This window comes from Cynocephalus volans, chromosome 5, assembly GCF_027409185.1.
Source record: "Cynocephalus volans isolate mCynVol1 chromosome 5, mCynVol1.pri, whole genome shotgun sequence".
In the NCBI taxonomy this organism is placed as follows: Eukaryota; Metazoa; Chordata; class Mammalia; order Dermoptera; family Cynocephalidae; genus Cynocephalus; species Cynocephalus volans.
In genome coordinates, this window is record NC_084464.1 from 112,266,946 (window position 1) to 112,285,371 (window position 18,426).

General features: G+C 34.3%; 1 protein-coding gene across 5 annotated transcripts in view; it reads right to left on the minus strand.

Annotated features, from left to right (window-relative positions):
• Window positions 1–18,426, minus strand: part of WASF1 (WASP family member 1) — an 89,125-nt gene that overhangs the window by 4,732 nt on the left and 65,967 nt on the right. For 4 of the 5 annotated variants that reach the window (XM_063097304.1, XM_063097303.1, XM_063097302.1 and 1 more), the window contains exons 3-6: window positions 7,407–7,541; window positions 3,098–3,251; window positions 1,940–2,057; window positions 192–364 (exon numbers count right to left, since the gene is read on the minus strand). In XM_063097304.1, the coding sequence (XP_062953374.1) occupies window positions 192–364; window positions 1,940–2,057; window positions 3,098–3,251; window positions 7,407–7,541 (580 nt within the window). The remainder of the gene's footprint in view (window positions 1–191; window positions 365–1,939; window positions 2,058–3,097; window positions 3,252–7,406; window positions 7,542–18,426) is intronic. The other variant, XM_063097307.1, reaches the window with a different exon arrangement.

The following is an 18,426-nucleotide window of genomic DNA, read 5'->3' on the forward strand; positions in this document are numbered from 1 at the left end:
CCACCTCTTTCTACAGTTGACAAAGTCAGACTTCAGTAGCTCACAGTGGTCGGAGTTTTGAAATCATACCTATATTTATAACAGGTTCTGCCAGTTCAACAGTTTAAAATCCAAGACTTAGAAGGACACATGTTACAAACAAAGCCAATGTTCTATCATTAGTTTTTTTGTAAAAATAAAAGAAAAGAAACCTTGTTTCAAAATGAGAGGCTGGGCCATTAGCAACTTCGATATGCTTATGTAAGAGATTAGCATCATCTTCAGCCAGCTCTGGACCTTGGGCCAGTTTCTGCCATTCTCTCCTCCTGTCATGTGGTGCTCTTGGCACTTTTTCTGGTTCATGCGGACGATCTAGGTTTTTCTGCTATAACAGATGTATTGAAACAAAGCCAAATGCTGAAGTGCTAATTTTTAAAAAGAGGTTATAACAATCAAAATTCTAATATCAATATTGAAATTTTAATATCTAATTCTAATATCAATATTGAAAAAGACAATGTCATCATAAAATAGTAAAAGTAACACAGAGACATTTCAGTCATACACTCAGAGTTAAATCTTAGCTAATTTGGTGTAATCACAGTTTCCTGTCATGTTTTTTTTAACCCTTAATTCAAAATGATGCACCAGATACAAAATAGTATGGCTAAGTAATAAAACTTGAGGTCAGAAAGTCTTTTCAGATGAAAAGAGATTTACCAACACTTGCTCCCATATCTGTTAGTTTGAAATTTCTACCATGAATGGCATTGTCTACCTCTAACTAAAACGTGAGAATTTACTAAAGTTATGTTATCTGGGAAGTGACCAATTAATTAATTAGCCAACACATTAGGAGAAATCTAATTATCAAATTAACTCATAATAACTGTGTCATTCAACAGAAAACAGGATCTTTAAACAACACAGCAAAAAATTATTCAAACTGGGGGAGAAAGCATAGAAAGTCTACAGCAGGTATAACAAATTCAAATGCTCAAAGGGGTCAAGCAGATAACATACATAAATGAAGCTAGTCAGGTATAAGATGGGGCACGTAGCAAACTAGACAGTCCATCTAAGGCATTCCAGTTCCAAAATTTAAAACCCCTCTGTTTGGCAAACAAAATTCAGGGGTAATCTGGCTTGCCAGTCACCAGTCTGCAAATGCTGGCTAGAACACTGAGATACCATCTAGCACAGAAGATGATAACATGAGGGCATCATAAAGATTAGGGAGACTAGACATAGCTATAGGAGAAACAGAGGGATGATGAAGAAAGACTTCACCTCCTTCATAATTCTGCCTAAATCCAACTTTGCTTCTTCTTTCCATATTTTCAGTTATCATTAACATGAAATAAAGTAGATCCAAGTGAATTTTGTTAGAAAGCGAAAAATGACAACATAGCAGACAGATAACAGGAATTTAGTGAGAATATAATAACCTCTCCAAAGCATTTAGGATATGCTCTGTGGCAAGAAAATATTAGCTTAACCTACTTTATCAATATCTGCACAATATTCCTTTGTTTCTTCTTACCAGAATGCCCTTCTCTTTCATGTTCCATTTAATTCCTCTCTGTTCTTCAAGATTCATTATAAGCTTTGTTGGAAATGTTTACCAACCCTGTCCACTGGCTAAAGCAGATGCTATTTTGTGCTATCCAAACCCTCTATGCATACCTGTTATGGCACTTATTATACCATATTTTAATGCTTTTAATACCATATTTTATTTAATGCTTTTAATACCATATTTTAATTATACCATATTTAATTGCTCATCTGCTCCCCATTAGACTGTGATCTTTCTGTGTGGTTATAAAGACTTTGGTGTTTGACTATATAAACCCTATAAAATTAAACTGCCAAAGTACAGGATTAATAAAGTTCTATATATGCAACAAAACAAAAACACACAAAAAACAACTTCAATTTTTTGAATCTCTTTTAATACCTTCTGCTTCCTCTTTTCCTTCCTCTTATCCTCTGTATCTTGCAACATTTTTTCTTTCCACAGATCAAAGAAATATGAAGGATTAGTATAAAATTTCAAACCTTCTTTACCATCATCTCTGAAATAGAAAATATCAATTAAAATATTCATTAGTAAGATGTAGCGAGGCAATCAGAATAGAAATCATTTTACTGAAACTTTTTTCTTACATTAATAAAATACTGACATAAATTGGAATACTGCACCAATAAAACATTTCTCACAAGTCAGAAAGGAAACTAAGGAAAATGGAAAACCAGATACTTTTTGGAGCTGTAATAATAATTTAAAGTACAGCTGGGCAATTTTCATCCCTAACTTCTTATGAATGTGAAATTTTCTAAAAGTTCTTTGGGAAATTCCAATAATTACAAATAGTTCTTCCAAAGATAAAAGCCTGAAAAGACAGAGACATCCTTTAGAATACAGAAAGTCTACAATTTCTACCAATACTCTAATTTATCTATTATCTAACTAAATTCAAAAGATATCACCTAACAGTCATTCTAATAGGAACATTCATATCCAATGACCTGCATACTGACTTACAGTTTCAAGTAACTATTTGAATATCATTTTATTAAGGATATGTGTTGTGCATCTTAAATTACCCATTTAACAAATCATGTAAAAGGACTACAAAGAAAGACTGAATAATCTCAGATTTTATTTTAAATGGCAAAAAGTATTTTTAAAACAAATACTACATATTAATTATGTAAAAAGTTAATGTATACAGATCAAGAGTAGATAGAACAAGCAAAAATGATATTTATTTTGCTAGCATGGTGGAATTTTGAGTTGTTTATTTTTAAAATTTTCTATTTCATTAAAAATTAAATTAAAAGTATAAAATAACTCTTTATCTCTTCATATTAATAAGTTTGCCAGTGGCTTTTCTTAATAATATTTGTCAAAACAACTCCCTTGAGTAGGTCTTGTCTTTTGCATGCTGGAACCTTAGGAACTCATCCAGTAAATGTAGCAAAGGTTTTCTAAAGGTGGTAGATAGGTAGGGCTCTCTGTATTGGCAAGAAACCCAGAGAAATGAAGAATGGGAAATTTACCATTTAAATCTGAAGTCTGATAACAGGCCTTCTTATTGATTAACCTACTGACCTATATGGAGTGAGTATATTGAGTGGTGGAGGCTGTTCACAAACATCATACGTTTCCTGTAACGGAATAGGCAAAGTCTTGCGGTCAAAAAGCTGCTGATCTTGAATTGTAGAACTTCGGAAAGCTTTTCTCATTGTTATATCTTGCAAAGACACTGAAACAAAAATCAAGAATTCATTTTATTTTATTTTACTAAGATCATTTAACATAAGGAAAAATTCATATACTGTATTTAACAGTCAGCATGATTCAAGAGGATGTGACCTTAGTGGCTTATGAATTGGGAACCATTCTGAAATGCTCTATCATAAATACCCCTACCATTCTGTGCCTAATTCTCCCAGTCCCATGGGTTTTAATGCAACCTTTGATTTCTAAGGCTTAGAAGTCCCTGATAGCACCAGAAGCATGTCTACATTTCCTACCAAATAGACCTTTTTCTTTTCTCTACTTGCCATCCTTGGCCTCCACCAACTTAGGTTCTCTTCTTCTTTTCCTCTGTAATCTTTTTTTCCCTTTCTCCCTTTATTCATTCAATAACTCTGAAGGAATCATTTAGTTACTAGTGGCAATTCTGGGCTAAACACAGTGTTGACCTCTGTGGTGTATATATATATACTATACATGTCCTATAAAATAAAAACAAACTCTACTGTAAAGAAAATATTTTCAAGTACTGGGTAATCTATATTATTCTCCCTTTCACTTATCTTATCTGTACTATAAGGATTTCTACCTAATTATAAGCTCTTAAAGACTGAGATTGTCTTGTACATTAGTATCCCCAATAACTAACATAGCTCCATCACTGCCATCATATGAGGGTATGTCAGAAAGTTTGTGGAAATAATCCTATTATCTTCTAATTCTATTTTTCCATGAACTTTTTGAAGTACCCTCATATATGATGATTTAAAAATAACTTCATTTACTCATTTTCTTTAAAATAAGGAATGCACCTAAATATTGTATTTTTAACTTTTAGAGTGACTTACTGATATTAAAAAATTAGACCATTTCTAATATATTAAATATGTCCTTAAGTATACAGACAAATGTTTATACCATAGTAAGGTCAGTACTGAACAATCAAACCAGTTCTTAACTATTACTCTTCTTTTCCCTAAAATAGTATCTCCGTTATCCTCACAAGTAAAATTCACTCAATATGAACATTTGGGCCTATGACACAGGTGGGGCAATGAGGCTGGTTCTGCAATGGCCATATCATAAATGCATTTCTAGCAATTCCACTGCTGCATGACTTGTAACACTTGTAAACACCAAAATAAAATTCAGAGAAGGAAAAAGTTTTTTCCTCACTAAAGAGTGGTATGGGAGATATTTAATGAGTACATACTATATGTGCTAGATGCTTTCATTAATTTACATTTCCTTTAATCTTTACAATTCAGTGAGATAAGAATTATTATTCCATTTTCAAATATAAAAAGGCCAAGGCTAGGAAATATTATGTAAAATGGTTAATAAGCAGTGGAGCTAGAACAGAAAACTCAGATCTGTCTGCCTTTGAGGCTAATCCTTTTGCCATAATACTACATACTGTTCTCAGGATCCTGTCAGAAGTGTCCCATGTTTTCTGCAATCAAAATGGATCAATTCTTGCCACTTGCCCACCCTACTTATTAACCCTAAGTATGGAACCTACTGTTTAATCCCCCCAGATTTTTTTGGTAACGGATATAAACAGCATGTAAAGTAATAAACATGATGTACTTTTCTATCTTCAACTCCTCTCATTTATCATTTCTTCTATTGTTAACAGGCCACTGTGACAAAGCCTCTTCCAGTCGCCAACAATAACATCTGATATTACTTAAATAGTATTATATAACGGTAAGTTAGCACAATATGTTTGCAAACAAAAGTGAATTAAATATAATTGCACAAGTCTTTGTTTAAAACTTATTTTTTACATATTTTCTAAATTATATTGTAGTTTTCACTGTTACTTACTACCTAGTGCTAATTTTTAAAAACTGACACAATACTCTGTAATTTAGTACTGTATTCATATTATTATTTTGTCTGAACTCCCACTGAGTTTATTTTTTATTTTTATTTTTTATGGGATACTGCAAAGCAGTACTAAGAGGGAAGTTTATTATTTTTTCTTGCACCTGTTCTTTTTAAAAATTTTTAAATTTATTTTTTATTAGCGTATTCATTGTTACAAATCATAGTTATTCTTTATGCCCCTTATCAGTGGATTTCACTGGGCTGGATGTGGATGTTGGGGGTGGGCATGGCTGAGGCCCTTGGCTCCTGGACTCCCTACTGAGTTTAAAATCTAGGTTAAATGACGTTAAAAGTCCTCCAATGCCACCTCCCCAAAATAATTTCAAAATAAGAAGTTCAGCTTTTAGATTCTGAATTCTTTCCCATTGTTTCAAATAATTTTAAAGGAAACTATGACAATTCTGAGAGTATAATTACTGAAACATTAAGATTTGTTTTTTAATACATACACCTTATTTACTGGTATATGTTTTTTCACTTTCATGTTTAATGGTGGTGCTAAGACATTTGTAAAAATTTAACAGTATTTAGAAACTAAATGTTAATTTTTATTTCTGCTACATATGATAACTTCCTGAGCGTTTCTCTATTATTAGATGGCATACATTTATAACTTAAATATTTGAGTTATTTAAAAAAGAAGTTTTGGGTATCAATTATATATATTTGAAAGCATGTACATTAATTTTTTCTTTTTTACCACTAGCAATGATTTTATTTCAAGAATTTCATGAAATGTAACTAATGTAAATGTACATGCTTCAAAGGATACCACGAAGAAAGACAACCCACAAAATGGGAAAAAATATTTGTAAATCATATATTTGACAAAGGATTTGGATCGAGAATATAAACAAAACTCTTACAAATCAACAATAAAAAGACAAATAACACAATTTAAAAACAGGCAAAGAAACTGAATAGATATTTCTCTAAAGAAGTACAAATGGCCTGAAACACATGAAAAGATGTTTAACATCATTAATCATCAGGGAAATACAATTATATGTTACAACATGAATGAACCTTGAAAATATTACACTAAGTGAAAGAAGCCAGTCCCAAAAGATCACATATTGTATTATTTATTCATATGAAATGTACAGAATAGGCAAATCCATAGAGATAGAAAGTAGATCAGTGATTGCTAGGGGCTGGGGGGGAGGGGAAGTGGAGAGTGACTACTAAGGAGCATGGGGTTTCTTTTTGGAGTGATAAAAATGTTCTAAATTTGATTGTGGTGAGAGTTCCATAAGTCTGTTGAATATATTAAAAAAACAAACTAAATTGTACACTTCAACTTTAAATGGATGAATTGTAAGGTGTAGGGTATAAAATACATCTTAATAAAGCTGTTTGATTTTAAAAGTACTATTCTGTTTTTTTTTTTTTCTTGCATCCAGAGCTATGATTTTATATCTTCACAAGCTGTGGAAACTTAGCATGGTAAGTATCTGCCTTTCCTTATTTACACATTAAATTAGATTATGTCAAAAGTAGTTGGTTCAGTCGCTAAGTCATCCATCATTACATTCTTTTTACTCTTTCCAGTGACATCCTTTAACATTTTTATTGTTCAAGTTTAGATCTATTATATAACTTGCATTTACACTAAAAATGTTATTCAACAAAAAATATTTTCAAGGGAGGGTTATAAGAGACTCACATTAAACAACTCTCTATGGTAGATAAATAAAAATTATGTTTTTAGCAGTTCCATTTCTCTTTGTAAAAACAAACAGAAAGAGCATTTGGGAAACATCAGCATTCAACGTATTCTGTCACTAAAATTTCTATCATCATTTTAGCCTGTAGTATGGCTTTAATTACCTGATATCCCTGATTTAATATCTTGGTATTTCTAAAACAAAACTATACAAATAAAGTATAAGGGAGAAAAGAAAAGAGAAAGAGAATTGAGAAAATAGTCTCGTTAAAATATTTAGTGTACAAAGAGATAAAGAAAAAAAAAGGAGAGGCTGGCTGGCTAGCTCAATTGGTTACAGCACAGTGTTAAAACACCAAGGTCAAGGGTTCGGATCCCCAATGAGCCAGCCACCCCCTGCCCCCCAAAAAAGTAGAAAAGAAAAGCCAAGAGAGTCACCTTGATGGCATTTATAGATAATTCTCTGACTTACTACAACATGTACAGCAAAGGTCATGGTAAAAGGATTTGTAATTCATGTTTAATACTGTACTTAAATATATGGTTCATTTTATCTAACTTAAAACATATATGTAAAATAAAATATAGTATGAATAAACTTACATTCTTCTTCTTTAGGATCAAGCTGTGTAACACTAACAGATAAACGGTCCACACGTTCTTGCAAAGAGTTAACTCTGAAGGAAAAACTATGTGCTTCATTGAACAATTCTCCAAATATATCTTCAGCATATTTACCTAAGCAAAAATGAAACACATAACATAAAATTTAATGTGATCAGAGATAAATATTGAGCAATAACATATAAAAGTGCTGTCCTGTTGAATTTGGCATTTATTTGGAACTATTTTAAACTTTAAGCCCTAGCTGAAAGTCACCCAACCATGATAGAGTAGGGTAAAAACACAAACCCTGAGATACCTGATTTTAAGTCCTGCTCCTCCACTTCCTGCTGGATGACTTGTGTCTTAAACGGAAATTCTCTACTTGCTTTATCCATATCTATCTACCTGATGAGGGCTGGGGAAGATTATGATGTAAATGCACTACAAATAATATATCTTTTAACCCAAAATTAGCATTAAACATAGATTCTACGTTAGAACTGAATTTCAGGCCAGGTAGAAGAATGCAAGATTCGTCAAGGACTTGGTAGATAATCTGTCTCAGGTATGCCTAAAACACAGATTCAGAAAATTTGAGAGATATCTTACATTTTCTTGTTACAATTTCGAAAAAAAAAAAATCATAAATCACTGTATTTCTATAGTCATGTAAACTCTTATTACTAAAAGCATAAGCCACAATAATTAGAAGAAGTTCCCTGTCATTGATGAATTTTGAACGGAGGAAGAAACAGACATTTAGACAAATATGAAAAACAATTCAATAAAATAAACCCAAATCTTTGTTCCATTCCTTGTGAAACCTTGGTATCAATTTATCATCTGCAAAATAGGAGTAAAAATATCTATCTCAAAAAGAAGTTATAAGGAAAAGAAACACATAGAACAAAGGGCCTGGTAGTATACCTGACAGAGTATGAGTTCAACAACAGGTAGCTCTTACTGCAATATGAGGTAAGAGCCACAGAGCAGAGATAGAAACACCTAACTTTACATTGTGGAATGATATTTGAGACACTTCAAGAGACACATAGTTTCTCTGGTAGATAAGGGAAGCATCCCACATGGAAGAAAAGACAGGTATAAAGTAATTCATTTATCCAACAAATATCAGGGACACAAATGCTGGGGATACAGAGAAAGAAGAGACAGTTTTGTCCCTAAAAGAGTTTAGTTTAATAAAGGGAAACTTATAGTCTGTAAAGCACCTGAAATTATATGCAGATTTTTAAATTCATTTACATTTTTCTGAAGAGAGGGTCTATAGCTTTTAAACAGATTTTTTTTTAACGAGTCTATGATACCCTCCCTGCTCCCACCACAGGTTTAAATGCCAAAGTACTTCAGTGGATAACATCCCATCTGTTCTCTTTTCATACCTCTTCTTACTTTCAAATCTACCTCCCTCTTCCCTCCCAGAAAGAGGTGAGAAGAATGAAGTTTGGGATGTCAAACTGATTTTCAATATATCTTAGTTTCAACCGTCCTTACATTTACTCATATTATACCACTTCTCTACTCGAGAACCTCAATTTCTCCTCACCATCTATGATGTTAAATATAAATCCCCTCACCTAACATTCTATGTCCTCCATAATCATGCTCCATAATTTCTTCTATATGTTAACTTATCCACTATCATGTGTTCTTTTAATCCCCCTTATATACACATATTTATTTTTGCCTCTATTCAGTTGCCTAGTTCTTCATGCATGTTGAAATGCATTTCTTTCCCATTCTTCTCCACCTTTCCAAATTCTTTTGCTACTTAAAGGCCTAATTCAATCCCAATCTCATTCAGAAAGCCTCCTTTAATGATTCACCTTATGATTATCTCTCTTTTATCAGTTCCTACAATCTAGAAAACATTATTTTATCTATAAACATACTCACACTGTTCAGAATGGTTTCTGTATTCAACATATTTGAGACTCTTCAACTAAATGATATGCTCTTTTGGGACAAAAATCGTGGGTTTTTTTTAATTGACACTTATTGATTGCACGTATTGAGGGTATAGCATTAATAAATTTCAATACATGTATACAATGTGAGATAATCCAATTGGGATTATTAGCATATTCATGTTTGCAAAAATAAATCATTTCTTTGTGATTAGAGCACTTGAGCTCCTCTCTTCTAGCCAGTTGAGAACATACATTATTATTGATTATAGACGCTTAGCACTACTGTTGAACACTAGAATTTGTTCTTCCTTTCTAGCTGTGATTTTGTATCCATTCCCCAACCTGTCTCAATCCACCCTCCCCCTCCCAGCATCTAGTAACTACAACTCTACTCTCTACTTCCATAATCTGAACTTTTTTTAATTTAAGCTCCCATATGAGTGAGGACATGCTGTATTTACCTTTCCGTGCCTGGCTTATTTCACTTAACATAATGCCTTCCAGGTTCATCCATGTTGCCGCAAAGGACAGGATTTCATTCTTTTATGTGACTCAGTAGTATTCCATTCTGAATATATACCACATTTTCTTTCCCCATTCCTCTATTGGTAGACACCTTGGTTGATTGAATAGTGATGCAATAAACATAATGATATAGTTGCTAATTTCTTTTCCTTTGGACAAATACCCAGCAGTGGGTTGCTGTACCATATGGTAGTTCTATCTTTAGTTTTTTGAGGAATCTCCATACTGTTTTCCATACTGGCTATACTAATTTACTTTTCCACTAAACAGTGTATAAGAGTTTCCTTTTCCCTGCATACTTGCTAGCATTTGTTATTTTTGGCTTTCTGATAGTAATCATTCTAATTGGAGTAAGATGATACCTCATTGTGGTTTTGATTTGCATTTCCCTGATGATTAGTGATGTTGAGCCTTTTTCCATATACCTGTCAGCTATTTGTATGTCTTCTTTTGCGAAGTCTGTTGAGCTCCCTTGCTCATTTTTTTAATTATTTATTATAAGCATACTATTATTACAAATTGTGATTTTTCTTTATGCCCTTTACCCAACATATCCCTCCTCAAACTCCCCATCCTTGCCCCCCCCCACACCGCATCTCAACTATCCTTAGGTTTGCTTTCCCCTTCTGAAAGTAAAACATATTGTTTTGGTCTTTTCTTTCTTTCTTTCTTTATTAGCACCCAGTTATAAAGGACAACATGTGGTATTTCTCTTTCCTTGTCTGGCTTATTTCATTTAACGTAATTTTTTCTAGACTCATCCATGTTGCTGCAAATGGCAGAATTTTATTCTTTTTTATAGCTGAGTAGTATTCCATTGTGTATATATACCACATTTTCCTTATCCAGTCGTCCATCAATGGACAGTTAGGTTGGTTCCATATTTTGGCTACTGTAAATAGAGCTGTGGTGAACATGGGCATACAGGTATCCCTTTGACATGATGATTTCCACTCCTTTGGATTTATGCCCAGTAGTGGGATTGCTGGATCATATGGTAGTTCCATCTGCAGTTGTTTGAGAAACCTCTATACTGTTTTCCGTAATGGCTGTACTAATTTACAAATGGCCAGTCTAACTAGGTTGAGATAATATTTCAATATGTTTTTGTTTTTAATTTATCAGTATACAATGTAGTTAATTTTCATGTCCCTTTACCAATTCTGCCTTTCCTCCCTCTCCCCCTCAACCCCCATCAACATCATATCTGGTCACTCATCTTAACAAGTTCAAGGACTTGTAGTGACTGTAGTGTCTTCTCCCCGCCCCCACCACCCCCCATTTATTTGTTTGTATATTTATTTATTTATTTTTATTAGCTCCCACAAATGAGTGCGAACATGCAGTGTTTCTCTTTCTGTGCCTGGCTTATTTTACTATAGTTTTCTCTAAGTCCATCTATGTTCCTGCAAATGGTAGTATTTCACTTTTCTTTATAGCACAGTATTATTCCATTGTGTAGATATACCACAGTTCCTTATCAACTCATCTGATGATGGACATTTGGGCTGGTTCCAACTCTTGGCTATTGTAAATAGAGCTACAATAAATATGGGAGTACAGGTATCCCTTTGACCTGAATATTTCCACTCTTCTGGGTACATACCCAGCAGTGGAACAGCTGGGTCATATGGTAGGTCTATCTGTAATTGTTTGAGGAACCTCCATACCATTTTCCACAAAGGCTGCACCATTTTGCAGTCCCAACAATAGTGTAGAAGGGTTCCTTTTGCTCTGCATCCTCACCAGCATTTATCATTCTCAGTCTTTTGGATATTAGCCATCCTAACTGGAGTGAGATGGTATCTTAGAGTGGTTTTGACTTGCATTTCCCAGATGCTGAGTGATGCTGAGGATATTTTCATGTGTCTGTTGACCATTCATATATCTTCCTTTGAGAAATGCCTATTCAGTTCCTTTGCCCATTTTTTAAATTGGATTACTTGTTTTTATGCTGTTAAGTTGTTTGCGTTCCTTGTATATTCTGGATATTAATCCTTTGTCAGATGTATATTTTACAAATATTTTCTCTGACACTGTTGGTTGTCTTTTCACTCTGTTAATTGTTTCTTTTGCTGTGCAGAAGCTTTTTAGTTTGATATAATCTCATTTATTTCTCCTTTGGTTGCCTATGCTTTGGGTTTGTATTCATAAACTCTGTACATAATCCTACTTCCTAGGGTATTTCCCCTATGTTTCCTTTAAGGAGTTTTGTTATTTCAGAATGTATATTTAATTCTTAAATCCATTTTGGATTGGTTTTGCTATATGGTGAGAGGTATGGGTCTAGTTTCAATGTCCTACATACAAATGTCAAGTTTTCCAGCATCATTTACTGAAGAGGCAGTCTCTTCCCTAGTGTGTAGTCTTGGTGCCTTTGTCAAATATCAGATGGCTGTATATATAGGAGAACAGGTTGATTTCTGGATTCTCTATTCCACTCCATTGGTCCATGTGTCTGTTTTTATGTCAGTACCATGCTCTTCTGGTTACTATAGCTTTGTAGTATAGTTTAAAGTCAGGTCAGGTAGTGTTATACCTCCAGCTTTATTTTTTTTGCTCAGGGTTGCTTTGACTATTCACGGTCTTTTGCTAGTCCACATGAATGTTAGGATTGTTTTTTACATTTCTGGGAAAAATGTGAATTTTGATGGGGAGTGCATTGAATTTGTAGATCCCTTTGGGCAGTATGGACATTTTCACAATGTTAATTCTTCCAATCCAAGAGCATGGGATATCTTTCCATCTTCTTGTGTCCTCTTTAATTTCTCTCAACAGTGGTTTGTAGCTCTCATCGTAGAGATTTTCACATCCTCAGTTAACTTTATTCCTATGTATTTTATTTTTTTGGTAACTATTGCAAATGGGCTAGCTTTCTTGATTTCTTTTTCTCCTAGTTCATTGTTGAAGTATAGAAATGCTACTGATTTTTGCATGTTCATTTTGTATCCCGCAACTTTGTTGAAATCATTTATTGATTCTAAGAGTTTTTTTTGTAGAGCCTTTAGGTTATTCTATATATAGGATCATATCATCTGCAAACAGGGACATTTTGACTTCATCTTTTCCAATCTGGATTCCTTTTATTTCCTTCTCTTTCCTGATTGCTCTGGCTAGTACTCCCAATACTATGTTGAATAGGAGCGGCAACAGTGGGCATCCTTGTCTTGTTCCTGTTCTTAAAAGAAACGCTTGCAACTTTTCCCCATTCAGGATGATATTGGGCAATGGGTTTGTCATATACGGCTTTAATTGTATTGAGATACTTTCCTTCTACACCCAATACATAGAGAGTCCTTATCATGAACAAATGCTGAATTTTATCTAATGCTTTTTCAGCATCTATCGAGATGATCATAGGGTTTTTGTCTTTGATTTTGTTGACGTATTGTATCACATTTATTGACTTGCATATTGTTGAACTAAACTTGCATCCCTGGGATGAGTCCCACTTGATCATGGTATATAATTTTACCTATGTGTTGCTGTATTCTATTACCTAGTATTTTATTGAGAATTTTTGCATCTATTTCGTCAAAGACATTGGCCTATAGTTTTCTTTTTTTGATGTTGCATCTTTGTCTTGTTTTGGCATCAGGGTGATGTTTGCCTCATAGAATGAGTTTGGGAGAATGGCCTCTGTTTTAATATTTTGGAATAATTTGTAGAGAATTGGTACTAATTTTTCTTTAAAGGTTTGGTAGAATTCTGCAGTGAACCTGAACTTTTCTTTCTTGGGTGTCTGCTGATAACAGCTTCAATCTCTGATTGTTATTGGTCTGTCCAGATTTTCTGAGTCTTCTTGGCTCAGTCTTGGTAGTTTGTGTGTGTCCAGAAATTTATCCATTTTCTCCAGATTTTCAAATTTGTTGGCATTAGTTGTTTATAGTAGTCTCTAATGATTCCCTGTATTTCTGAGCTATCAGTTTTAATATTACCTTTTTCATTTCTGATTTTTGTTGTGTCTTCTCTCTTCTTTTTTTAGTTAGCCTTGCTAATGGTTTGTTAATTTTATTTATCTTTTTTAAAAAAACTAACATTTGTTTCATCAATCTTTTGAATCATTTTTTGGGTTTCTATTTCATTTAGTTCTGCTCTAATCTTTTTTTTTTTTTTTTTTTTTTTTTAAAAGATGACCGTTAAGGGGATCTTAACCCTTGGCTTGGTGTTGTCAGCACCACGCTCACCCCAGTGAGCTAACCGGCCATCCCTATATGGGATCCGAACCCGTGGCCTTGGTGTTATCAGCACCGCACTCTCCCGAGTGAGCCACGGGCTGGCCCCGTTCTGCTCTAATCTTAATTATTTCTTTTGGTACACTAACTTTGGGTTTGGATTGTTCTTGTTCTTCTAATTCATTAAGGTGAAGTGTTAGGCTGTTTACTTACCACCTTTCCATTCTTCTGAAGTAAGCATTTAATGTGATAAATTTCCCCCTTAGTACTGCTTTTGCATTATCCCACAGGTTTTGGTATGATGTTTCATTATTTTCATTAGTTTCAATAATTTTTTTGATTTCCTGTTTAATTTCTTCTTGGACCCATATGTCATTAAGTAGAATGTTGTTTAATTTCCATGTAACTGTATAGTTTCCAGAGTTTTGTTTGTTAGTGATTTCCAGTTTTAATCCATTGTGATCTGAAAAGAAACTTGGAATGATTTCAGCTTTGTTAAATTTGCTGAGACTTGATTTGTGACCTAACATGTGGTCTACCCTGAAGAATGTCCCATTTGCTGTTGAGAAGAATGTGTATCTGTAGTTGCTGGACGAAATGTTCTGTAGACACCTGCCAGGTCCAATTGGTCTGAGGTGTAGTTTAAGTTGTGGGTTTTCTCTGTTGATTTGTTGCCTGGAAGACCTGTCCAATTTTGAGAGGGGGGTGTTCAGGTCACCATTATTGTATTAGGGTCTGTCTCTTTTTTTTAGGTCTAAGAGTGTTTGCTTTACATATCTGGGTGCTCCAGTGTTGGGTGCATACATATTTATGACTGTTACATCTTCTAACTGGATAGATCCTTTATCATTATATAATGTCTTTGTCTCTTTTTATGATTTTTGATTTGAAGTTTATTTTATCTGATGTAAGAATAGCTACTCCTGCTCATTTTTGGTTTCTATTTGCATGGTATATTTTTTTCCATCCCTCCACTTTTAGTCTGTATGTGTCTTTATAATTGAGGTGGCTCTCTTGAAGACAGCATATAGTTGGGTCTAGCTTTTTAATCCAGTCAGTCTGTGTCTTCTGAATGGGGAGTTTATTAATCCATTTACATTTAGGGTTGTTACTGACAGGTATTGCTTTACTCCTGACATTATATTGGTTTTAGTTTAGGTGTTTTAAATATCATTTGTCCTTTTCTTCCCCTTTTATTTTTCATCTTTGATGTTAGTTGGATTTTTGAGGTGACATGATTTAGCTTCTTTCTCTTTCCTGTCTGCATTTTGCTTTTAATGGTGGGTTTTGTTCTTTCTTGTAAATCCATGGTACTGATTATTGTTTTTCAAATTCCAGATTAGGATTCCTTTTAGTATTTCTTGCAGAGCTGGTTGTATGGTAGTGAACTCCTGTAATTTTTGTCTGTCTGGGAAGTACACTGTTTCTCCCTCATTTCTGAAGGATAATGTTGCTAGATATAGAATTCTTGGCTGGTAATTTTTATCTTCTTGTATTTTGAATATATCAACCCATTTTTTTCTGGCTTGTAAGGTTTCAGTTGAGAATTCTGCTGTTAGTCTGATTGGGGCTCCCTTACTTGATGCTTTTGACTTGATGCTTTTCTTTTCTGCTTGTAGAATTCTCTCTTTGAGTTTTGCCATTTTGACTACAATGTGTCTTGGAGAGGATCTTCTTAGATTGAATCTGTTTGGGAATCTTTGGGCTTCTTGGATCTGATGGTCTGCATTGCTCCCAAGATCCAGGAAGTTTTCTGTTATTATTTTTTGAATAGGCTTCCAATGACTTTTCCTTTCTCCTCCCCTTCTGGAATACCCATGATTCAGATGTTCATGTGCTTGAGGTTGTCGGCTACCTCTCTCAGATTTTCTTCATTTCTCTTTCATTCTTTTTTCCTTTTTTTCTGTCTGCCTGAATTATTTCAAAAAAGCCTTCTTCAAGGTCTGAAATTCTTTCTTCTGCTTGCTTTAGCCTGCTGCTCAAGCTCTCTGTTTTCTATTTCATTGAGTGAATACTTTTATTTCTAGGAGTTCAGTTACATTCTTTTTTAAGTTATTAATCTCTTTATAAATTGCCTACTTCATGTCCTGGATATTTTTTCTTGCTTTGTTGTGTTCTCTAATTGACTCTTCTCTTATCTCTTTCTGTTTTCTTAAGATCAGCACTCAGAATTCTTTTTCAGATATCTCAAGGGTTTCCTGCTCTATGGGGTCTGGTACTCGAGAATTACCATATTCCTTTGGTGGTGTCATATCTTCTTGTTTATTTGTAGTTCTAGTATTTTTTCATTGATGTTTAGTCATCTGATAGGACACTTGTTTCTTCTATTACTCTGGAGTGACCTATGAGGGGAAAGACTTCCTCCTCTATTTGTAGACTCTGCTAGTGACTCTTCTTGATACAATGCAATTGAGTATACGGTGGGCTGCCACAGCTCCTGCTTGGTTGGTGGGCATGCCTTCTCTGGGGCTGGAGGCAGGTGCAGGCTGGTACCTGAATTCGGGGTCTGGGTTGCAAGAGCAAGCTGCAGTCACCTGGGGCACCTGTGTGGTTGGTCAGTTGGTGGGCATCCTTTGTTCGTTTTTTAGTGGGATTATTTGTTGTTTTTACTGTTGAGTTGTTTAGGTTCCTTGCATATTCTGGATTTTAATCCCTTGTCAGATGAATAGTTTCCATTCTGCTGATTGCCTCTTCACTCTGTTGTCTCCTTTGCCATGCAGAAGCTTTTTAGTTGATGTAATCCTGTCGTCTATTTCTGCTTATGTTGCCTGTGCTTTAGACGTCTTCTCTAGAAAATTTTTGCCCAAACTAACGTCTTAGAGTATTTCCCCTATGTTTCCTTCCAGTAGTTTTATACTTTGGGGTCTTACACTTAAGTCTTTAATTCATTTTAAGTTGGTTTTGGTATATGGTGAAAGACAGTGGTCTTCTTTCTTTTTCCTACACATGGATAATCCAGTTTCCCCAGAACAATATATGGAAGAGGCTGTCCTTTCCCCAATGTATGTTCTTGGAGCCATTTCAAAATCTTCTGGCTAGACGTGGATTTCTTTCTGGGTTTTCTATTTTCTTCCATTGAACTATATGTCTGTTTTTATATCAGTACCATGCTGTTTAGATTACTATAGCTTTGTAGTATATTTTCAAGACAGGTAGTATAATGCCTCCAGCTTTGTTCTTTTCACTCAGAATTGCTTTGGCTATTCTGCGTCTTTTGTGGTTCCATGTAAATTTTAGGGTTGTTTTTTCTATTTCTGTGAAGAGTGTCACTGGTATACTGATAGCGACTGCACTGAATCTGTAGATCACTTTGGGTAGCAAAATGGTAATTTTGACAGTATTAATTCTTCCAACCCATGAATGTGGGATGTCTTTCCTTTTTTTGTCTTTAAATTCTTTCATTAGTTTTTTGTAGTTATCATTGTAGACATGTTTGAGCTCCTTGGTTAAATTCATTTATAGATTTTTTTTCTCTTGGTAGCTATTGTAAATGGCATTGCTTTCTTGATTTCTTTTTTGGCTAGTTAGTTGTTGGTGTATAGAAACACTACTGATTTTTTAATGTTGATTTTTTATCCTGCAACTTTACTAAATTTATCAGTTCTAAGAGTTTTCTGGTGGAGTCTTTAAGTTTTTCTATATTTAAGTGTAGAGGATATTGACTAAGAAGTATTAATGAAATAGAAATAAAACACATGTAGTTTAGAGTACCGAAGTCCTTAGCATAGAAGGCCAAAACCTGTAGTTTAGAGGACAAAAGTCCCTAGTTTAGGAGGCCAAAGCCTCTAGTTTAGGGGGTCAAAGTCCAACCCTTCAGGAAAACACATAAGAATGCTAAGATTAAGAAAGACCAGAAAACTTTCACAGTCCTAAAGCCTTTGATGTAGATAAGAGAATTGAAGCACAGCGAAAAGTGATTGCTCTGGGGGGCTGTTGCCATTAGTTCAGCTAAAGCTAAATGATGAGTAAGTATGTAAGCTAAAACCTTCAAAGATATTCTGCTAGTTAGTGCTTGTGGCATGTTCCACATCTTGCCCTAAGCTGTTTCTTTGAGTTTCTTGGGGAGTTAGGCACTTTGGTTATTATCTCATTGTTTCCTTTTGTACATCACATAGCTTAGTTTTATGACTCCTTTTGATGGTAAATTGCTTGAACTATTTTAAGTTACATCTGTTTTAATGAAGATTGTCATGTAGGCAGTTTGTTTGTGTTTTCACTATGACTGATTAACCACCTATTTTTCTTCTGTAACTTCCTTTTCTTTACAATAAAAACTGAAGCAAAAACTGACTCAGGGCTGTGCATGGGCTCTCCTCTCTTGAAGGAGTTTTCCCTTGGTGCAGTCCCTTCAGGCTTCTCATTGCTCTGAATACATAGGCTCTGAGTAAT